The sequence below is a fragment of the Daucus carota genome, chromosome 8 (assembly GCF_001625215.2).
Source record: "Daucus carota subsp. sativus chromosome 8, DH1 v3.0, whole genome shotgun sequence".
Lineage (NCBI taxonomy): Eukaryota > Viridiplantae > Streptophyta > Magnoliopsida > Apiales > Apiaceae > Daucus > Daucus carota.
The window spans coordinates 20,425,265-20,449,661 of NC_030388.2; the positions used below are offsets into that span (position 1 = coordinate 20,425,265).

At 34.9% G+C, this 24,397-nt stretch overlaps 1 protein-coding gene across 2 annotated transcripts; it reads right to left on the reverse strand.

Annotated features, from left to right (window-relative positions):
* Positions 1 to 1,571: 1,571 nt before the first annotated feature.
* On the reverse strand, positions 1,572 to 23,969 carry LOC108199295 (DENN domain and WD repeat-containing protein SCD1). 2 transcript variants are annotated; one of them, XM_064083125.1, is made up of 23 exons: positions 23,459 to 23,969; positions 22,641 to 22,734; positions 21,666 to 21,867; positions 20,900 to 21,041; positions 20,711 to 20,815; positions 19,405 to 19,464; positions 19,134 to 19,247; positions 18,423 to 18,640; positions 17,590 to 17,644; positions 17,410 to 17,493; positions 8,590 to 8,785; positions 8,344 to 8,470; positions 8,189 to 8,255; positions 8,058 to 8,102; positions 7,503 to 7,578; positions 6,445 to 6,518; positions 6,311 to 6,361; positions 5,952 to 6,109; positions 5,356 to 5,403; positions 4,945 to 5,002; positions 4,771 to 4,854; positions 3,092 to 3,353; positions 1,572 to 2,998 (listed from the first exon to the last, which is right to left on the reverse strand). In XM_064083125.1, the coding sequence occupies exons 1-23, from the start codon at positions 23,630 to 23,632 to the stop codon at positions 1,854 to 1,856; spliced, it is 3,639 nt and encodes a 1,212-aa protein (XP_063939195.1). In that variant the 5' UTR covers positions 23,633 to 23,969; the 3' UTR covers positions 1,572 to 1,853. The 2 variants fall into 2 exon arrangements, with proteins under 2 accessions (XP_063939195.1, XP_063939196.1); XM_064083126.1 differs by lacking the exons at positions 22,641 to 22,734; positions 23,459 to 23,969 and having other exon boundaries at positions 21,760 to 21,867.
* Positions 23,970 to 24,397: the final 428 nt, after the last annotated feature.

The following is a 24,397-nucleotide window of genomic DNA, read 5'->3' on the forward strand; positions in this document are numbered from 1 at the left end:
GATGCATCACGCATGTGTGCCACATCAGAAATCGCTTTGTTTGTCGCACGGCCAATAGTAGAATAAACATGTGAGGCACCCCAAACAAATTAATGTCCGCAGAATGATGTGAATCTCATGTCAATAAAGTGTTCATTTCTAAAACCGGGTGCTGCTAGGACAATGTCTACGGTGGACATCAAACAAATTTTCAAAAGACATTTTATTTATTTTCAAATTTTTCAGGGACATCTATACTATACTATACTATAATAAGCCAACATGGGTATAATTTGTAATCCTAAGTTTTAGTTATATTTTTTGGTTTGGTACTCTCCTTTTGGTACTACAACTCTACAAATGTGGAGTCTATTAGTATTATATTATCATATAATATTTCATTAAAAAAATTATAATGATGTTATAAATAAAATTATAAATATACAATTTTGAATATCTTTTTTTAACAAGAACCTTCATATAACTCTCTTTTAACTTTAATGTGTTTTATTTCAATATAAACACGAACCATTACATAACTCTTTGCAACTCTAATCTTAAAAGTTATTGTTGCCAAAAAAATCAAGATTACAAAATTACGTTTGAAATTCGATTGATTAGATTACTAAATCTTTCAAAGGTATTACACGATCGGCTATGTTTGGAAAAGATTTGAATTTTCTAATTTTTTATTTTTAAATCTACATGTACTAAATTCGGATGAAATATACTAATATATATATATATATATATATATATATAAGTCAGTTAAATAATATAATTTAATTAAAATTCAATCCATTAATACTAAAATACAAATAAAATGATGCTTAAATTTAAATTATAAATAATAAATTATGAAGTATATACCCGCCTGTGCTTCGCACGGGTTAAAGGCTAGTTTTTATAATTTTGTAAGATTTAAAAGTGTTAAAAAGTATCAAATCTTTTTAAGAGAGTCACTCGTTCCCGTGCCTCTGGTTAGATGTGTCATGCTACTTCGTGACGCGGAAGCGGGGAAATAAAAAGGTGTAGCTAAGAACTGCAGTTAAATATGAACATTTCTACTTTGCCTGCTATCCCATCTTGAGGAAATATGACAGGACGGATTTGATTATGCATACTGTATATAAACAAAATAAATTTTACTGTCAAGTGCCAATCCATCCTCCCATTCATGAAAAATGTGACAACGCAATTGAGTAGTAGTACAAAATGCTATAAATGAAGAGGCAGCTTTATATCTTCAGCATCAGTAAGAACTGACAGTACCTAAAAACCAATAATTTCTGCAGTATTGGTTGGATTATGGATGGGACAACCTATTCCTCTTCTAGTACATGTGTGTACATATATGTGTCTCTCTGTTTGTGTGGAGAGGATGCTCTCAGCTCAATGCCCCGTGAACAAGGATAAAATATATATCTCTATATACTGTTCATTACACAGTTTTATGATATGTTTGTCATCATTGTCATGGGCCGAGGCGCGCAACTTTTATGAATCTAAGTCAAAAGCTTGCTGCACTAGTTGCAATTAGATTTACCCCATACTATGGATTGACAAATAATTTTGTTTGCAGAACTTGCAGATGCAAAAATGAATCATAATACTAGTTCAAATAGTAGTAAGTAATACTCATAAAGTTACAGATTTTTCAAATGTATAAGCAAAACTTAAAGCCCAACTCCACAAATTTGGTGTCACTATTTAAGATCATAATACAATTGACACAATTGAGATGCTAACAAAATTTCTTTCAGTTAAATGTATTGTATAGAAATGGAAGCTCTTTTGAACACTCAAATACTACATGCTTGCTACTTATAACTAGACTAGATACAAAATTACATAATCGAGGAAAAGGTGGTAAATTATATGTTAATCGTGGCATCCCAAAGTCGAAGCATCCCATTACGTCCACCACTGCAGATCCTTTTTCTCTCAAGGTCGGAAGCAACACATCTGACCATTGCAACAGTTCTCTGGGGTGTTCTGTAGAGTTGCCACCCGCCCAGTTTTCCTCCTGAACTAGAGAGGCCGCCGAGTCTCTCTTGAGGCCGATGGAAGAGGGACATTGAATTATCAGCTGCTCCTATTCCTAACCAGTGTTCCCCAGCATTAATAGATAATATAGATCCATTGTGGACTGTGACATTCTTTACACACTTCAAACCTCCCTCCTCGTTTTCCCAAAATCGTACTAGGCCATCAGTTGAACCTGTTATTATTCCTCTATCAGAAGCAGAGTAATCTACACATAGGATTGGACCTCCATGGCAAGCCAACACTGCATCACATGTTCCCTGTGAGATAGACCACAATCGTGCTGTCCAATCATCACTACCAGTAATGAGAGTGTCTCCAACCATTCTCAGGGACCTGATCCATTTCGAGTGACCCAAAAGCTTGTGCATCGGCCTACCAGCACGGATGTCCCAAATGTTTGCAACTGCATCTCTGCCTGCAGCAGCCATTATCCCTGTGGAATCATCATATTCCATGCATAGAACAGCACTTGAGTACCGACCCACAGTTGCTACACATGTATCAGTTCTTACATCCCACATCTTTACAGTGCCATCATGTGCTGCAGTGAGAACACGCTCGCCCGACAGCATGCGCACACAGCTAACTGGTGCATCATGCCCTTTAAGCTCTTCAAGAAGCTGAGTTGTCTGCTTATCCCACACAAGAACAGAATAATCATCTGAACCTGATACAACCTTTCCTCGGTCAGAATTTATAGACCTCACTGTTCTTGTGTGGCCTTTTAATGTTGCCCTGAGTTCAGAACCACGGACACTAGGATCCCAAATCCTGACAGTACAATCTGTGCTTCCACTTATAAAGAAACCAGCATCTTCTCGGTCGCCGACCAAGTCCCAAACTTCTCTACTTGTTACACAATGTAGAGCTGTTACGGCACCACTATGACCCCTAAGTGTTCGAATGCTGGTTTGTATTTTCTTTTGTCCTCCAGAAGATAAATCAGGTTTACGTGTTCCATTCTCATTTGCTGCTTAACAAAATAGATGGCGATGTACGAGTACATAACAGTGAGTTTAATAATACAAATAGGTTCTTCACGCACTAGTTAAAAAAAGTTTACCTAAACTGCCGCCGTCAGAAGTCCATTTACGAACACGACTTAAGGAGTTTCCTCGCAATGATGGATCACGGCTAAACATGCTTTGGACCCAGCTCCTTCCAACTCCGGAAGCTTCAGTAGGTTGTTGGCTGTCATCAGCGGAGTCTTGTAAATGTGGAGTGGGAAATCCATAAGAAGCAGCAGACTGGGACTTGATAGAATAAATGCCCCAGTAACCAATACATATTTGCTGAATATGAGACAAATATCCCCGCAGTTTTATCTGAAAAACATAAAAGAATCAGAAATGCATTACAAATACAAGGTTCTAAAATATACTCCATTCTTATTGCAGATAGGGTCGAGTATGTATTGTTAGTCAAATTGGAGAATCCTGATGCTCCATTGGTTTAAAAGGGAATAATATGAAATTCACACTACGGTGCAGCCTTTTAATTCACAACTTCCATTCCTTCATTCCTTTCTCCGGAATATTATGTGCTTATTCCTTCTACTTCCTTCAGAAACCTTAGAATAGAAAATTAGCTTTGAATTTTCCACCAACCTTCCATTCGTCTATCTTGTCGACCTCTAATTTTTACTCCGTTCTTCATTCATTTGATTCTTTGCAAACAAAAGGAGAATAATGTTGTGTTCGGTTTGTAGAATGGAATGCAATGAAATAAAAGAGCAAATATAAAATAGTGGTGGAAAAGAAGGAAAGTTAGGTGAGAGTGAAAATTATTTTAGGCAGAAAAATTGGAGGTAGGAATGAGTGTTCATTTGTTAATTGGTTTACTTTCAATTTGTAGAGTACCAGATGAATATGAAGCACAAACTGTTTCCATGTCATCCGACTGAACACAACATAAGAATCAAATCCAAGATGAATTAGTTTAAACCCGAAATCAATCAACTTGGCTTCCGCTTTAACATAATTAATTAAATTTCATACTGCACTAGATCATTGGAACTGTTCTATTTACAAATAAAGCGAAGCTCTTCTGCAGAACATAGGGAGTTTAGGTAGCATTAGCCAAAAAACTATATAGATGACTTAAAATATAAAAGATTGAAGAAAAATAATAATCATAAATGTTATCACGGAATATCAGGTCTTGAATAATCTTAGAGTTAAACCTTGCCAAAACAAAAGGATAGTTCTGAATTCCTGTATCTGCTTTAAATGTATATCGTACTGACATTAATTAAGATGGGCAAGACATAAAAAGTAACGCCAGGAATCATCCTAAAGAACATCTAAATTTGTACCAGAGAGCTAAGATAATAAAAAGGAAGCTTTAGAGATAGGAGAGAGAAACTGATTAATTTCCTAAGCAAATAACCAATGCAGTAAGCGTATATACCAAAAAAAATGGCAACAAGGGCCAGGAAGGTACTATATTTGTTAAGATCAGTATTCTGACCTTCTGATTACAGTTTTCACTAGTTTTGACAATGAAAAAAATGTGCCATTTATCTAAATGTTAACTTTGTGGTCTCTAGGTAGTTGAAGGAAACATTATCTGTACTTGTCCCGTTGTTAATAGTTCTGTTTCTATATACAGTATTATGTTTTTATATTATAAGGAAATTATCAACTTTAGAAGTACTGAAGAATTACCGAAGACAAATTTTTTGAAGTATATGATATTACCAACTGAAGCATCCACAAATGTAAAACGCTGATTTGAACTTACAATATGCTTGTAACCAATGTTGTTCTTCCCAGCTATTGTTTCAATCATGTACCACGCATCATTATCAGGAAGTCCTAACCCAGCCTACATAACAATAGAACACAAAGGGATAATAAACTGAAATATAAGGATTAAAAGGGTGAGAGAGTCAAAGAGAGGTAAAGAGCAAATTACCATGTGTGTTGCCACTATGATTAACTGGGTTGTAACTAGTGTTGCATAATTGGCTGATCTGACAAAAAAAGATTGATACCAATTCAAACACAATGCTATGCTTTTCTAACTGAATACATTGATAAATCTAACAAGCATTGTCAGGAAGAAAATCTTTCCCATGCTTTCTCAACTAAATTTAATAGGTTAAAAAAGTAAAACATAGAGATATTTTGTTCAATGATATGTTGAGAAAAAACATTGCATAAACAATACAGGATATACTTCATAGCCTAGTAAGGATTCTAATCCTCACATTAAAGTGAGCTCATATTACTACAAATCCATGCCAAACCTCTGAAACAAGAATATCTATAGGTGGATATTAGTATTATATTCACTTGACGACTATACACACACACAAATCCTTACTTGTTTGAGAAGCGCTCCATCAGATACTCGAAATATCCTTCCCAGAAACTGCAATAGAAGAGAATAAGAGATAGCAATTATCAAAGCCCAACTGTATATTATTTGTCGTAAATGTCTTTTTTATCCTATCAAGTTGATTATTTTAGGCATCCAGAATCCAGATAAGCATTTCCAGCAGATCACTAAGACATTAATGGCCTTTAAATGGTCTTGCACAACTTTTGGTTGATTCTTTGTACATCGCATAAATGCAGTGATAAAGACAGGTTTCTATGGGCGGTAACCGATTACTTATCTTGGCAATTCTTATAACTTTAATCCTGCCGTATCTTTTCTAACGTGTTACCATGCACAAACCTTGATACAAGGATATTTTAAAAAATTATATGGGAGTGGGGGGCGGGGACAATGTCACATTTCGAGGAATGATTTACAACTTAAAGTGAAGTACAACACTTAAAATACTATAAGGGAAGACAGATTTAAATGTCAATCGATTACATGATAAAAATTTAACGTGTAGTTTATGTAACATAAAAATGCTAGCAGTTGACTTCTCATAGCACGTGAAGAATAATGGAAAGGTAAACTCATACCGTAACTCTTCCCATATGGTAAGAGAACGGAGATGTCTCTGAACAAAGTCTGAAACATTATTTGTGTCTTTTTTGAACATTTCAGCAGACACTTCGAGGGCATCCCTAACAGTTGCCATGTCATTCCGCGAGGTAGCACGACTGATAGCCGTTTTGAGCTGTAGTATATACATAACGATGTTACATTACAACAAAAAAGAGAAAAGGCTGCACAAACCTGTAATGTCAGAAGCTTGAGGCAAAATTTTTCTTATAAAATAGACTTTTATAGTTCTGTTTTAAGACAACAAAGAGCCATCTCATACAGGCCATTTCTCTGGTCACAAACATCAAAAACCTTTGCTGCAATATAGACGTACCAGTTCTTTGACTGCAATAAACTGTTCATCAGTCAATTGACAAAGCCATCCCTGAGAAAACAAGCACAATTAAGTTTAGGCACACATCACTGCATTAAAATCTCTAAGATCCTACACAATGTAGAATTACATACTGAATGAATATGCTCCCTTATACATTCAACAAAGCCACTACCACCAATACCCTCTGCATCTGACTCAATTAAAGCTGCAAAGCAATCAAATATATAGTTATGATTTTCAACGTAGGTAGAAGTATATTTCGTGATGGGTATATGCAGAAGCAGTCTACATTTGCTTTGAACAAATTATTAGATACTAGTTTAAACCTATATGATGCACAGAGCATCTACAACTTTAAGTATAACATGCATATTATATTCTCATCACTTTGACATACCAACTAAATATGTTATACCCTCTTGAAATTTCTCTGTTTCCCTATATCCAGCCCACAATTATATTCTTCAACTTGAGAATTTCTAAGTGGTTATACATACGTAGTGGTCAAGATTTGATTTTTAAATATTTGATTTAAACCGCTGACAACCTACTCTTAGAAAAGAAATTGTTTAATTTCAAGGTCTTCAAAAGTTTTATATATATATATATATATATATATATATATATATATATATATATATATATATATATATATATATATATATATTACAATTAGTGAATAAGTTCAGAATTTTAGATTTAACATTTTTTGATATTAGAAATTGATTCAGTAAAAATTTATAATATAATTCATTAGCTTCTTATATTGATTTATTGTGTCTATTTGATACATTAAGGGTGGTCCCAATTGCTTTATGTTTTCTTAAGTACTTTATATGCAAGATACGTATTCTGATACAATATATTGTGTCATACAGTTTTAAGAATAGTATGATTTTTTGTAAAAAAGTGGATCTAATTTATCGTATGAAAGAACAGTAATCAAAATATAAACATATTTTTAGCCGAATATTCATATATTATTTCACTTATTCTTTCTTATCTTTGAGATTATCTATTATTGTATATATAATTTTTTGATGCTTAGAAATCGATCTTTAGATCTTCTCACTTGATATATACATACATAATAGATACATGTTACCGTCAAATGTTGAAGATCCCTTTTACACTTATTATATATGATATTTTAATAGAATTTGAATGTGGATCATCCTTATAGGCTTACCGAGAATTGTTCCATACTCAAAAGACGAGAGCGGATCATCAGTTGATCCTAATTTTAAGAGACGTAGCCATAGCCCCTGCATCAAGTGTAAACCAAGAATGTGAGAACTACAAAGTAAAGTAAAACACGGAAGAGTGAGAAACAAAACTTTCTTACAAATGTAAATAGGGTCAGCCCTTATCTTGCTAGAGTTATGTTTATCATTGATAAGTTCTTACCAGTTGAATTGTTATTTCCTTCCAAGTTAAGGGTTCCCCAAAAAGCATAAAACATCTTTTGCTTCATAAATCATATTCTGATGCACACTCTTATATATATAAGTGCTCTTATCAATTTACTATATGATAACTTACAATGCAGCTACTTCCAGAACAAGGGTATAAGAGAAAAAAGGCACACGACATGAATTCATCTTTTAGGCTTGTTTTAAACGTATGTCACAAAGACTTGTAACCGTATTTTACTTTCACTAAATGCTTCGCTTTGATTGTAAAATGCACAAACGGTTCTATTTTAAACAACGTGGAAACGATTGGACAATGAAAAATAACTAACCTGAAGCTTAACCTTTATGTCTAAAACCATACGCTCACGTTCAGCCTGCAAAACATTGCATACATATAACAATTGTGGTAAAGTACTTAAGAATCAGTTATAAGTCACAACAATCGCTTATAGGAACCTACAGCTCTCTCCCTTGGACTTAGACTTTCAGCTTTCGAGTCCTTGCCCGCAGCAAGCACAGACGGTGAACTGATAACAGAAATAACACAATTAAGCATAGACTGAATCAAATCGCTATCAAAATGAAGGACCTCAATCAATATGCATATCTCTATACCCAGACAGCTGCTTTCCAGAATCAAGAGCTCCACTTGCTGTTGCTAAAATCTGCTTCCTCTTTTCTTCCTGCTCTTCAGTTCTGCTGTTTGCAGGAAACCTGTCATAACAATACTTTGCACCAGATCCTGGTAAAAATAAAATGATATCTACGTCAGCACTATATTTGACTCGGCCCGTCTCACATGTTGCCCTCAATCCAACTCACCTAATTGAAGCAACTAGTAAAAAGAATCTTCAAAAGTACCTGATATGCCCACACCAGAATCAGAGATAGTAATAATCTCGCGCTCTTCTAAATCTGATGGAAGAATTGATAAAGGATTTTGACCTCTTCCAATTGCATCTTGTAATTTGTCAAGAAGGTTGTTACTATTTTCATCAGAGCCAAGGCCTCTTTCCAAATAGTCTAAAAAGCCTTGAGATTCTAGAAACTGGGTAATCTGTGTGATACAAAAGAATAAAAGATACAACAGATCTGAAGGTATTAGCTCAGATTCTAGAACTCTCAGAGAAAGATCAAAGATATAATTAATGGACCCCTTTATTAGGTTGTGGAATATCTTTATATCCTAAAGCAACTTTATAATCGTATTTTCTGGTACAAATGGGCAAAAATGACAATGTCAATAGATGGTCTATTTTTCTAAGTGTCGAACTACATCTGAACACTCAACATATGGGCCCAAGTCTCCGGTCTACAAACAAGTCTACCAACAAAAACTTCAAAGTTGAAGTTGACTACAAATACAAGCAATAAACAGGTCAGACTGTAATTATGATTACCCGTGTGATATTGACTAGAATTCGTTTATAATTGGGTTGATTTAAAAGTAGAAGACAAAGCTCGATAAGAAAATAAAATAGAAAAAGAGCAGTCTGGTGCTCGGCTCGTTCTCTTAATTAAACAACTCGGAAATAATATCCAACATTCAATATTATACAAGTGATCAAATGGAAATCGAAATAAAATAAAATAAAAAACTAGAGATTAATCTAAGCCCGTAGATAATCTAATCTAAGCCCTTAGATGAATCTAATGACCCCAAGGAGTCACCACACACAATTAAAATACACCTATCACATATGATCCCACATAATCCCCTCCATTTCTAATTTGATATTTCCCATCAATCGGTAAGTGTTTTTAGAAATCTTGACTTCCCTCTATTTTTCAACTCCCAACAATAAATTTGCATTCTGACGTGATTTAGAATTTTTTTTAATTTTAGTATTTAGTTTTTATGTCAAGGAGGTTTCTAGTGGAATAGGACCATAAATATACATACATATATGGTATATTTTGATGTGATTCAGACATGCGCACGCACACACATACATAATATACACACACTATACTGAAAGTTTCAGTTGGGACACCAGCCTAAAAATGCTTACAATCACATCACAAAATTGCAGTTAATTTTCAATCACATTAGTAAACTCCAAAATACTTGCACGACTGTTAAATGCATTGACTATTAACGGAGAAATCTGTGAAGTGAAGCCACATCAATTACGATGTAGCCATGTCATCAGCCTCCGAACTCAAATTTTTTTATCTAATTCATCACTACACAATCTGCCAACTTTCAATTGGGTCATCGAGTGGGAACAAATATGATTCTAAGAAAATTATATAAAAAGAAAAAGGTTAATTTTTTTAAATTTAATTATTTTGTAATCACACAAAAATAAAAAAGTTATTTATTACTCCCTCCGCCCTACCCAATTCTATATTTTTTTTTTTGCGTTTGAACTTAATTTTTTCAATTTTTGCTTCTGAATAATATTAAAACATTAACTATATATTCTGAAGAAAAAATAATTAAAAAAACTTAGAAACCAGTCATGGCCGTCACCGTATCAGCTAGATTAGCCATCCGATCTGCCCAAAGCTTTGCCTTGAGATTTGCGTCCGGCATTAATGATGGTAATCGGAGATGACAGTGATCGCAGGGGGGGGGGGGTGCGGTGGGGGTGCAGGTGGGCTGGAATAAAACTGAAAAGAAAAATATTAACCTTTTTCTTTTATATAATTTTCTTAGAATCATATTTTTTTCCCACTCGATGACCCAATTCAAAGTTGGCAGACTGTGGGCTGGGGATGATTACAAATGCATATTTTGAAGTACTTCATTTCCGATTATTTGGTCGGAATTAATGGTGGTAATCAGAGATGATAATAGTGATTGAAGGAACACCGGGTTTGGGCTTGGGCTTGGGCTTGGGCTAGGGCTCGGGGTTTTCGAACTCAAAATAGAAGAGAGAAAAGACCTCTTTATTAGCCTTTCTTAGTGCCCAAAACAACGTCAGCTCCAAAAGAATAAGTTGCGTTGGAATCGAAAAGGTTCCTATTGGGGGCAATAACCAATTAGTCCTTCGACGATTTGAGATTCAGCAAGTCAGTCGGTGAATAACCCTAGGTGGGCCGCCGACTCCAACTACTCTTTGTTCTTTGTTTCACCCCCTAGACTTACTTCCGGAAAATCGGAAACAATCAATTAAGAATAAAATAACAAGAAAAGGGGCGGGTTGTCTAATATCGTTCCTCATCCAGGGAACGGAAACACAAGTTGTTGGTGGCTATTGATATTGGAAGACCCGACGGATTCTTCCAATGTATCATTTCTGGGTCCAATGGAATTCACGTAAAATAAACCAAATTTTATACCTGAATATTCCTTGTAAAGAACTCAAATGTGATAACGGTAAGAAAATTCCGCATCTCCATCCGAATCGGAAGGAACGGCGAAGCTTAGTTGGCAGGGCTGCCCAGTTTCATTTCCTGCTTCTTGCATATATGAGTTATAGCTAGAGGCGGTTTTCTCTCCAACCACGAATCCCATACTACCCCATCCCTTGTCAAGCGGAAGCCCTAATATTTTTGCAGAATTTATAGCCGACCCCGCCAAAAACGCGAGCGCCCCTGCGCGAAATAGGCACAAGGAAAAAGCAATAGACCGGACCATCCTACTTTTGTTTGCGAGTTCAAGCTGCTAATCAAGTTAGCGCGGTGGGAACGGGCTTCCCAAAAAGCCAACCCGGGCCGGACCGGTAGACTTGAACCTTGTTGCTACACGACCCGATCAATTCCGCGGCGATATGGACTCGACCCGCTCCTACCCACACTTAAAATCTTTACTGAACTATGACCGGCCGTCTTCCAGCTACTTTATCGCCTACCTTAATTTCACGATTCTGTAAAATATATACACTTTTCCCTGAAAGCCCTCCCGATGACCTAGCCCTCTTTCTCAACTCGAGCCATCCATGTCGTAGTTGACTTCTTTGTCTTGGCATATAAACGGAATTAAAAAAAAATCCAATTAGAATAGGAAGAAAGGGGCTGACTGAAGCTTCCTTTCCGCTCATGGTCTTCCTACTCCAATCTTGCTTCAGAGGAAGCATGGTGTTAAACCTTTTTTTCTTAAGACTGCAATGAATTTTTTTTTTTTGGCTTGACCAAGAAGTCTTATGTCTTACGAGTCGTACGGCGTTTTGCTTCTCTCACGGTACAATCCTCTTCCCACCGAACCCCCTTTCCCCTCTTTCCGAACTAATTGCGGCTATTGGATTGGGATCCAGTATCAGAGCGAGATGTCTACTCGTACGGGAAAATCCTTTCGAGGGGTTACTGGGCATGCGAGTTTGATGTAGCCCATTTGATATCTTCAGTTTATCCAATTTATCATAAAAGGTAAAAGGGGGTAAAAGGGGGTAAAAGGACCATGTGTTGATTGTTCGCTAATTAGGATTACTTGCTAGCAAGAGGTAAAGCTCATACAAGGTATGGCAAAAGTAATAGTAGTTATCCGAAGACTGACGGTCCTCTTTCTTTCACTATTACCACCTAGGTCCCCGGCTTTGTATTTGCTTCTCCTGATGGTTGGTCAAGTAACAAAAATGTCAAAATCAATAAAAAGGCAATCATGGACCAAGATCCACGAGGGATTGTGATGTCTTTCTACGGGATCGCGGCACTCCTTCTGTTTTGTTTTTGTGAGGCAAAACGTAATCGATTAGTTAACATTTTTAGAAATTAAATGGTATTGTTCATTTGTTGATAGCTTGGAGGATTAGTAAAGGGCGCGAGACGTTCACGGAGCCGTGCATCAGGATCCAGATTCGTGGATCTCTCGGTTCGAGAAATCAAAATATCCCCCCAAGCCAAGTGGAGCATGCATGAAGGAGTCAGATGCTTCTTCTATTCTTTTCCCTGGCGCAGCTGGGCCATCCTGGACTTGAACCGGAGACCTCGGGTTGGTTACACCTACAACCGAAATGGAAACCGAAAAATATTATCTAGACGGGTGAATAGATTGATACTCCAAATTCGGGCGTCAAAAATTTTTATTTCTTGGTCTTCGACCCCCTCAGTCACTACGAGGTATCATACCCTGTGGATTACGAAAGAACGAAAACAAGATCCAGTTGGTAAGGGTTAAAATAAAATATGTAGCGTGGAGCACTCTTCATTCGAAACTAACGAATGTCGGGTCGGGGGTTTCTGCCTTGTTACACCCCGAACCCGAGTTAGATTCAGCCATGTTACACCGGAAATTCCCTCTGCCCCTACCGTACTCCAGCTTGGTAAATTTTGATTCGAAATGGGAGCCATGTTTGAAAAAGGATCGTTTTTATTATCCGGAAATAATAATTTAAAAGATGGGATAGATAGAGTGAAGAATACGCTTGCGGGGTGGAAGGCACGCTTAGCCGCAGCTGAAGCCATATATCTTGCCCGGGATGCTCCCAAGGACGAACACTTCCGATCATTGGTTTCTAATTTTTAGTTTAAGTGAGTTTGTACTGGAGTAAGCCCGTGTGTGTGTGTGTGTGTGTGTATTTTCTTTTTTTTTTTTTTATTTCAAAGATACATATATGATAAAATTATATATACATATTTAGGTTAATATTATTTTATTGGGTATGTGAAAAAGTATTTTTTTATTGGGGATGTTTAAATGTGTTATATTTATAATTACAAAATCAATTAAAACAAATATGTAATAAAATTTAAAAAGCCCGCAAATAAAAGCTCAAATGCCGACCGACCGGCCGACCAGAACTTGTTATGTTTCGAATTCAATAGTATAATCAGTTTATCCCCGTACGATGCACGGATGTTGTACAATTTTTTCTATTATATATATATATATAAATATATTTCTATTTCTATTTTATTTCTTAGATCCGTTTACGATGGAATAATATGCTTTTTTAATTAAAATAGATTTTTATGTAAATAAACATGATTGAGTTAATATTTTATTATTAATATTTTAATAATAAGCCCGTCAAAGCACTTATTAATAAATAAACCCTAGATATAAATATTTTAATGAGTATGTTTTAATGTGTTTTAGTTATAATCGAAAAGACTTACTAAAATACAATACAAATTAAAGAGCCCCGAAATTAGGCCGAAACACAGAGAATGTTTGAATGTATTTTAGTTACAATGAAAAAAAAAATCATGCTATAAATTAAAGGGGCCTGCATAGGCCCAAATATCGACAGATACTTCTAATGTTTCGGTTTTAAAATGCCCTCTTATATAGGATTGTGTAACATACCATTATAAAAATATGCATAACCACGTCTTCATCAATTTTAATGAAATATAATTACAAATTTTAATTAGTAAATCAAAAACGAAATTATACAATGTTTTCATTATAAGAATCACTAAAATTTGTGCAATATTCTAACATTATTCTACAACAGAATAATAATTATCCAGAATTATTCTACTATAAAACTACTTGTGAAAATCAATTTTGTTTTCAAATTTCTAGTGTTGAATTAATTGTTCAATACATATATCATAGTATTCAACATTTGAATATAATTATATGTATGTAGTTGTGTATTTGGTGTGTTTATTTTAATATTATGCATATGTAGGTAACTATATATATATATATATAGGCTCATGATCAAATAGAAACCACTTTTAAAATAAAAACTAGAAACCAATACAAGTTAGTGATATCCTCAGTACAATTTAGTGATATTCTCTTTACGATTTAGTGATATGTGTTGCACGAATTAGTGAAAACTTGCGGAAACTGCCCAGAATTTCTGAATCTGTTCTAGTTGCCGATTCATGTGGTGGTTGCGGTGGTGGAGATAATGGAGGTGAAGGTGGAGATGGAGGTGGTGGACATGGAAGGAGCCTTTAGCTTTGTCCGGCAGATTTTTGGCAAAGATCTGGAATTTAAATCGGCATTAAGCTAGATATACGGTACTGTAGGTGAGGAAGACCGAGGTGGAGGTGAGGACGAAAGTACAGGTGGAGGTGGAGGTGGGGGTGGAATGGAAGGGGCGGTGGAGGCCGGAGGGGGGTTGGATTTGGTGGTGATATAAATAATGGAGGCCGACATGGAGGTGGTGGCTATGGAGGGTCGGGCGGCATGGAGGTGGAGAGAGTAGCAGAGACTTGACGGGGGTGGTAGGGTGAAGCTGCCGGAAGTGGGGTGGAGGGTTGGAGAAGAAGAAGGAGAAAGTGGGGTTGTTTGAGAATTTAGTGATATTCTCTTAGAAATTTAGTGATAGTTTCTAGTTTCTAGAATAAGGAGGTTTCTATTGGAGTAAAACTCTATATATATATATATATATATATATATATTGTTAGGGATAAAAATACGAGATTCAACTTCTAATGCAAAGCGCGCAGACAACAATATATTTGACGCGGAAAACCCACGTCCCAACTTGTATTATTAATCAAAGCCGTTATTAATAATACAATCAAACAAACTTGGATACTCAAGCCTAACAGCACTCAAGCATCCGCTCGTAAGAGATACCTAAGTCTGCATCTTGAGCACACCTATCAAACACAATATGACTATGTATATATAGCCATCTCAAATTTAGCGAAATCAGAATCAACTCTAACTCTGAAATACCTAACTGCAATTGGAATCCAATTCTGAAATATTCAACTCAAATCAGAATCCAATTCCAACTGGGTTAATACCCAACAATCTTCTTCTAACTTTGTGATCAAGACATACCTTTTATAATAATTGTCTAAACATACAATTATTATCCATGTATATTTTGAATCACCAAAGTCCATGTTACCTTGTAATGGGCTGATACCTAACATATATATAGTGTTTGTATGTACTGTTTAAGTAACTATAAGTATATATCATCTGTATGTAGTTGTGCATGTATATACCATATGTAATTTTGACACTTCTAAATATACTAACTCTCAACATTTGTTAGTATATTTAATTCTAATATATGTGTATGTGTGTTTAATTTTAATGCATTATTTTTTAGATTTATATCTGAAATATTTTACATTATTTCAATGTCAATAATATATTAATATGTTTGTGAATTGTATAATATTAAATTTTAATATGTAATTGATGAGTTCTGAAGTTAATACTCTCAATATTAAATTTAAATGGCTGATTTTATGAAGACCGCTTTTTTATTGAAGACTTTGGACACCGTATATGTTCATATATGTTCTTTTAGCAAGAAAATTGCAAAATATATTGCTATGCAAAGATATATATGGTCTTCAAGGTCTCGATATAACATTTCCCTAAATTTAAATATGTTGTTGATGGGATTCGAACTCTAAACCTTGGGTTACGTACCACCAACCGATTGCGAAATATACCCATATTTAGTTGTAATAATATAGTATATGCATGGTATAGATATCAAAATATAGGTTTATATATATATTTAAAAGAAAACAGTCCATGTCATGGCAATGTTCCCCAACCACTAGTCGAACTTATAACTTTGACAAAAGTAACATTCCTAAGCAACTCGCAAATAAACTACTCCCTCCGTCCCAGCCCAGCCAATAGTATACATTGGGGGGACGGGGACGCGGCACGGATTTTAATGCTTCAATAAAGTATAGTTCTGCAACTTATTTTTAAGATTTTCTTTTTCTGTATAAAAATATAAAAATTTTATACAAAAAAAGAAAATTTTAAAAATAAGTTATAGAACTATATTTTATAAGAGCCTTAAAATGCGCGTCGAGCAGTGAAAAAGAAACGTACTAGGATGGAGGGAGTGTTAATTGAACTCAACTCGAAGTATCCGACATGAATAAAATTTACATGTTTTTGTCTAAAATAAGTGTCCTAGTCCAAGTGTTCATGTTCAAATGTCAAGTGTCCGGCCCGAGTACTTCGAGACCAAATGAAGAGACCGAGTAACATAACAAATAAATATAATTCTTAACAGTTTTTGGAATACAAGTGTTTCGTGCGATCTGGTGCCCGTTTGGAGATCATACAAGTCCACATATTATGGGATTTGGCCCATTTCAATAAATTGCAAGTGTTTAGCAAATCTATAATACGGGCTTATACCAATAGACATGAGATTACTAGTATGTGAGGATAGCCCAACTAGTTTCACCACTCTATTTTCATATTTTCACAAACCAAAAAGCTCAGGCCGCGGCGTCTTTACAACTAGTCTTCATAAAAAATATTATCTTTTACATCGTGTTAAGAATTTTTATTACTAATGTTTTTCATCATCTATTAATAATATAGAATAGTTAAAATGTATATTACAAAATAATATTAATAAAAGATTAAACATGATTAATTATAAAGGAAAAAAATTCATACTCATACGTTCCATTGTACACAAACACGTATATGTTGTAGTTTTTAATTTGTTTTCTTTGTCTTTAGTCATTTATATTTCAAAATTTGTGATTATAATTTTGACATTAACATTTAAGCATTTAGCACAAGCCTTTTATTAAACCTAATCAAAAGGTTTCTTTAGTTAACTTTATCAATAACTTATATTTAATAATTTATCAACACTTCACTAATCTTAAAAGTAAATTATTTAAACACAAAGACTCACAGATAAGAAAGTTCATTTTACTTATGTGCCACTTATCTCGTATAAGTGAAAAATAACATATTTTAAGATCACACAAACAAGTCCCTGCTTCACTCAATAATAGATATATTTAGCCATTAAGAACTAACAAATTTTAATTTGCTACATTCTAAATTAAAGATGTGCAATAGTATAAAGAGAATATAACCATTGGATCTGGGGGCTGGTTAGTTAACCGAGAGCGCTTCCTCAAGAATGCCTGATTGTTAAAGACCTGAGTTGCGGTATTTTCCTATAACAGAAAAAAAAAATCAACAAATATTACTTGAACATTTTTACTGCACAAAGAACTCAAAAAAAAACTTAAACAGACAGAGAGAACTCGTACTATGAAATTGCGATAGCCACCTAAAAGCGATGCAAAGAATTTTAAGAATATTAACCTGCGTGACAGAGAATGTCAAGGACTGAGAAACAGGTGCATAAGAATGTAAAGTACTGACAAACAAGCACAACTCTGTCCAGTGTGCATGCTTACATTTAATAATTAAATTGCACTTGCAAAAGAATCAATAATGCATCAAGGAACTTAACATCAACATTTAGCTGTGCCCATATAGCGAAATAGTTATTGTTTATAAAAGCGAGAAACAAAGTTTCTCAAAAGCATATGCATGGCCCAGTTTGTAATTCAGTGCCAGCAGATGAATAAACTGTATAATCTGAATTGCCATGTTCAGAGCACATAAAACGTTAAGTTTATATGATAAAGAAGCTTATAATGACAACTTTCATCAGCTAAATTAAAATATAATAAACAGTATTGGAAGTTGTCAAGGGTATCAAAGAACTGGAAGACCACATGATATTAATCAACAATCAAAAACAAATTTAAGTCATGGTGCACGTTTGGATATGATGAGTATGTGTAACAACCACATAATTGTTTTTGTTTAAAACATTCTTCAGTGTCTTCTCACACAAATTGAACCACAGACAGGCACATTAAAGGTCCAAAATTATCGAGGAAATGTGATAAAAGTACCGGAAAAATGTATAAAATGAAGAGTTCACGACAAGAGATTCCTTAGCTTTAAGAAAATCAGTTCATAAACAAGCAGAAACAGGGGTGGTTAATTGTTAAGCCATTATTTCACCAAGTATTTTTTGCTTGGTTAGCCAATTAAATCACTAGGAAATTGTTCAGGGTTCAGTAATCACCTCAACTGAAGGTCATGATCTGGTCCCCAGAGCCTGCCAGCTTTAGGATTTTGCTCCAGAGAACTCCCTGGATTGATTTTCATCAAGTCTATCCCCATAACATTTGGACATAATAGTTTTAATATCTCGCCACGTAAAGAACTATATTCTGGCTCTGGTACAGGAGGAATATCTTCTGATGTAGTGATGCGATTGATGTCAAGGTCGACAACCACTACCTACCACAGCCCAAGAAGAAAATTAACACCTGATTGAATTTGATTTATAATACACATGCATATCTTAAGAAGAGGGTACACACTTCGAAGGTATCACAGTGTTTAAAATGATACTAGACAATATAGAAAATACAGATATTGAGAACCATGCACTCAGCTAGATGCTTTGGCTGAGGCATCTGTTAGTGTTCTCAATCTTTAAGTACTCATCAACTCTAAAGATCAGCATATACATATAATACTTCAATAGCAAGTTGAAAAATTAGGTTTAGGTTAACTTTCAGCATGATCTACATTTTGATTTATATGGCACTTAACATAATAGCGCATATCCAAACAGATATGATATGCCGAATGATGTCAAAGCACAGTCCCACAGATTAGCATAGCAATAATGAAATACACACACACACACACACACAAGTCTAAATAACTAAGGTAACTGCAAATTAAATGGACTGCTATGTAAATGAGAAGTCATAGAGGGACTTACCCCATCCATTGACAAACCATAAGTATCGACACCAGAATGAAGTCCCATCATATAGGGTGTGGGAGCATCAATATAATCAACTCCACTGAAAAATAGTAACGGAATGTACACATGCTTCAGCACAACAAAAACAAATAGATCAGATGGCTATCCACTGCAACATTCAATTGATAGCATTAGTACTAATGGAACTTGTACTAGTCAATTATATATATTTTTGATTAGTGCAGCATCAGAAACTAAATACACTATAGTCACTCTTCAGACATACCTGCCACCGGAATGGATATATTAAGTGGCATATGGCTTCTGATGCAAGAGTTAACAGAGAGTACCTGCAAGGACAATATCAAAAGAGCAGTTAAGAATCATTATTAAGATGAAGAAGTTGCAACAACCTAAATTATAAGTAACAAGATTTAGTTTCATTCTTCAATATTACAGCATCAGGCACTATCTGACTTGGATTCGAATCAAATATGGAAATGCTTCAATTAAACTATAGAGATAGCAAACAGTATATTGTGCAACAAAATGGAAATGGAAGGAGAATGGGGCATTAGCTTAGAAGTAACCAGGAAAGAAGAAACAGAGAGATACTACATATTGGAAGCAAATGGTCTAAGCCTTTTTTTTAAATTATATTTCTGATAATCTAAATAATTATGTAATCTTACTCAAGCTAGCTAAGGAAGAAACAAAGGTGTGCCTGACTCACATAAGCCCTTCCCTTAATTTTTTAAAATATTAAAAGAAAGCAGAAAATATAATACGTAGGGTTCGGTAATCTGCATTGCAGCACTTGGCCCCCAAACTCTTCTTAAGTTTTCTCAAAATGCTTAGCTTCAGATACAAACAAAAAATTAAGGCACTGTTTTCAGAGAGAGGTGTGTCATGTATATGGATTTTGTTGTGTGTGCATGTGTTTAATTGTCATTAATAAGACTCATGCTCACTTGATATACATCTGTAGTTTCTTCGGGCTAATAGAGCTCAACCTATGTAGATTCCGAATTATACAGAACGAATTTTGTTAATTTGTTTATGATGGTTTGGAAAGAAAAGAGGATGCATAAACGGTGTGAAAGTCTGGAAGTTCAACGCTCAATTTGATAGGAAAATTACTATGAGCATAGTGTCAGATCGTTTAGGACTTGCTTGTTTTCTATTTGAATTGTGCAAAATAGAGTCTCTTTGCGTTTCCTTGGTCTCCTACTATAGGCTATCGTGAATTCCATACCATCAAAGAACTTATTTAAGTCCCCCCCTATTCATCTTCCCCACCCCAAATTTTCCAATGGCAGGAGACTCCCTGTCAAACCTTTTCTAATGAACACACACACTCAAAAATTTTTCTAGCTACAGAACATATATAAAGATTAGAGACTATGACCACAAACCTTAAAATATCTGCAACTACGTTAAGGCAAGTATGGTTACACAAGGACAGTGTGTAGCATAACAGTACAACACATTGACAAATAAAGAGATATGCCCTAATAAAAAATGAAAAAGAAGACTAAACATGACAGGCATTTATATATGATTAAGCATCACAGAGTTTCAGTGTGAATGAGGTACTTGTTTGATCGAATTAAAATCCTCCTTTCAATCAGAACAGCTGTAAATAGCATAATGAAATTATCAACATCCAAGCACTGCAATAATGGCTGAAATGATATCTGCATTACAAAAAGATGGTCAAACTACAATAATACTCAATTACAGTATTGATAACTCAAAAAATCAGGCAGGCTAGAACATACATCAGCATGAGGTAACCCGTTCATCGGTGGAACCTCAACAGCAAGAAGGCTATTCTCAATAGCAAACAGGAGCCTATCCTTTCCGGGGGTTGGCAAAGGTACATTCGAAACCGTATGTGCTATAACATCCCATAATGGCTTGCTGAAATTGGTTCAATGCTGAAGATTAACAAACATTCTACTCATTTGCTATTTATAGTCTCAACAAAATACTGTAAATTTTTATATCTATGAACACCAAATACCAATTTAGCAAATTAGCTGAACTGGATATTCTACTGTTAAACACTCTAAATTCCTTTACTTTCTTGTAGGGTTAAATCAAGCTAAACAGGTAACTCACAAACAAGTGAGGCAGATTCAAATTTAAACTTAGCATAGCTGAATAGTAATTAGATCCATGTGCCTCTAAGGTAATCCTAAATAATTAGTTATAAAAAGCTTTCTTTACATTTGTGTAACAAGTTTGGATGTTGAAACAGCACAATTTTGGGCCATTTGTTTACATGAGAATAAAACAAAATGAATTTTTTCTTAACGATTCCCACATTAAATTTGTTTGGTTATTTAATTCTTTAGGCTGAATGAAACAGTAACTGCAGTAATTGATTACTAGTGTTTATTTTAATATTTTAAGCTTAACCATTCACAAAACTTATACATGCATTTTTAACAAATGTCCTCCAGGTCCCAAATGATTAGTACTTCCTCGTTAAATTCTTCATTATACTTTATGAGAATTATTAAACTACCAAATAATACATACCTACTACCACTCGAGGAAAAACAAAGCACATATAATTCTTCCAAAGCATCTCGAAGTATATTGAAACTAGGAGAGCGTGATACAAAACAAATACATTTGTCAGCAAATGAGTTCGCAGGAATCTGATAAGCTTCAGCGATATCATCACATACTGGATCTCTGAAAGCAATGCAACTAACATAGATCTTGGTTCCATCCCCCTCTGTAATAACCAGCATAATAAGATTTTATAACTTTGGGGCCACAGAATTAAAACAATTACTAAAGTTATATGCAAATAATGTGTAGATTACATAAAAACACAAGTAGACATGACAGGATGCATTTTTACAAGACACTAACAAGATGAACATTGGACAAGCAGTACTGAGTACATGAGTTTTCTCCCTAAGGATCTTCATTGTAACACCCCCAACCCCCCCCCCCCCCCCCACAAAAAAAAAAAAAAAAAAATCCTTTCTGGATCAGGGAATTAGCGGAACAAGCTCTATTTATGTCATTATCAGAAGCCTTTCACGCGGCTTCTCCTCTTTCCTGTTACTAAAAGGAAATAGACTTTATCTATGAAGGTGGATGCACATGCCGATCAAAACATAATTTATTTAGAAAAACCAATATTAAACAAAGTAGCCAAGAGAAACACAAGGTTACCAACCAAAAAGTGATTTCACTTTTAACTCGTGATATTATATTTTTCACAGGTATACATAATACATGTAGTACAAAATAATCTTGTAGAGGACTTCGATTGCAGATTACTAAAAAATATACATAGATAAATATATCCACATATACACAATTACACATTACAACATTGTAAGGAGTTAATAATTAAACATGGTGATGAGTAAGCAAAAGAAATAGAAAAAGGTGATGATGGTTAATATAGAACGCAGATCTTTGCAATAGCAAGTACATTTACTTAAGATGCACAGACATAAATATGCATTATTGAATAAAATAGCTCTTGCATACCAGTTAAAACAATAGGATAACTCCGTGGAAAGGTCGCTGAATCATTAGAATCATATCCTGACGCATAAAACTCAACACCAGCTGGTAAAACACACTGCAAATTGAGGTACGTGAGAATTACAACCAGTAACCCTACCATAAACAAAGATAAAAAAACGATAAATTTCCGACAAATTCAATGTTAACAAATACAACTAAAACATCAACACCAACAAAACCCAAGCCGGCAAGCCTAAATCTCAAATTACAGATCACATATAAATAATTCAATATCCAGTCCATTAAGCAAGTATTTCAACTTGGAACAACAATATACATACAATAACAAATGGATAAAGAGCATCAAAACTAATTCTTATAAACAGGCTATAAAATGATAGTTCCAGTATCATAATCAAAAGTAAACATATCATAAACATCAGAATACCAATAAAACCTGCGGAACTCAAACTACACATCACAAATCATCATCCAGGTCAATAAGCAACTAATCAAACTTGAATCAGTTAGACATACACATTCATAAAGAAAAAAGAACTTCAACACAAAGTCCGATAAACAAAGCTATGAAATGACAATTCAGGCATCTCAAGTAAACAATAAACATATCAAAAACGTCAATACGTCCAAAACCTAACATAACAGCTCGAATTACACAACACAACTGGACATACAGCAACTAATTCAACTGAAAACAACAAGAAGATATATACAATCAAGCGAAACATTTCTAGCATGAAAACACCTAACAACATTCATTCCGCAGTTCCGTGAACAAATGATGAGCCAATCGATAAGCGAGCAGAAGTCGAACTCACAGTAGGAAGCTGCGGAGGCGGGGGAGGATAGAGAGTGTGATTAGGAGGAGGATACTGATCCAGAAGAGACGGCAAGTACATCACTAATGTGCCGTGAAAGCCTTTTTCGCCTTCCAGTGTTCGAATCTCCGGTCCGATACCACAAACCACGAAGTACTCGAATATTCCAGCCATTGCAACTCTCTCTCAAAATCTCTCTGTCTCTCTCAAATTCTCTTTGTGTCTCTCTCTCAAAATCTCTCTGTGTGCCTTCTCTCCCTCTCTCAAAAATCTCTCTGTGTGCCTCTCTCCCTCTCTCAAAATCTCTCTGTCTCTCTCCCTCTCTCAAATTGGTAAAGTTATTCACCAATTGTGAGAGAGATCACTTGAATTTGAGTAAATTGTTTTGTTATGTTAGATCTGAAATGTGTATGTGTAACTAACTATATATGTATGCAAGGATCTAAAAGGAAAATGTGTTGAAGTGGACTAGGGACATTGGTCTGGATCTCAAATCACTCGAAACGAAAATATTAATAGGAGCCGGTGTCTGTATAATATATAGGCCTGACAATTTGACACGCTCACACGAAACGAACGAAACACGAAAGTACACAAACATGAAATTACACGATATATTTCGTGTCGGATATAGGTTTTCATCTTGCGTACACGAAATATTTGTACATAATTTATATTATATTATAATTTATTAAATATATAATTATGTACAAAATATATGCTTATATGTATATATATATAGAGTTTTACTCCAATAGAAACCTCCTTATCCTAGAAACTAAAAACCAAACTGAAATATCACTAAATCCTAAAGCAAATACCACTAAATTTTTAAACAACCCCATCTCCACCTCCATCTTCATCAAACCCACCTCCATCTTCACCAACCCCACCTCCACTACCACCACCTCCGTCGTCGCCTCCTTCATAACCACTACC

Coding starts and splice junctions, on each gene's coding strand:
- LOC108199295 (XM_064083125.1), bottom strand. CDS start 23,632: ATGGCTGGAATATTCGAGTACTTCGTGGTTTGTGGTATCGGACCGGAG. Junction 17,494..17,589: donor GTGGCTATCGCAATTTCATA/GTACGAGTTCTC, acceptor TTTCTGTTATAG/GAAAATACCGCAACTCAGGT. Junction 8,786..17,409: donor ACCAGCCCCCAGATCCAATG/GTTATATTCTCT, acceptor TGTATCACACAG/ATTACCCAGTTTCTAGAATC.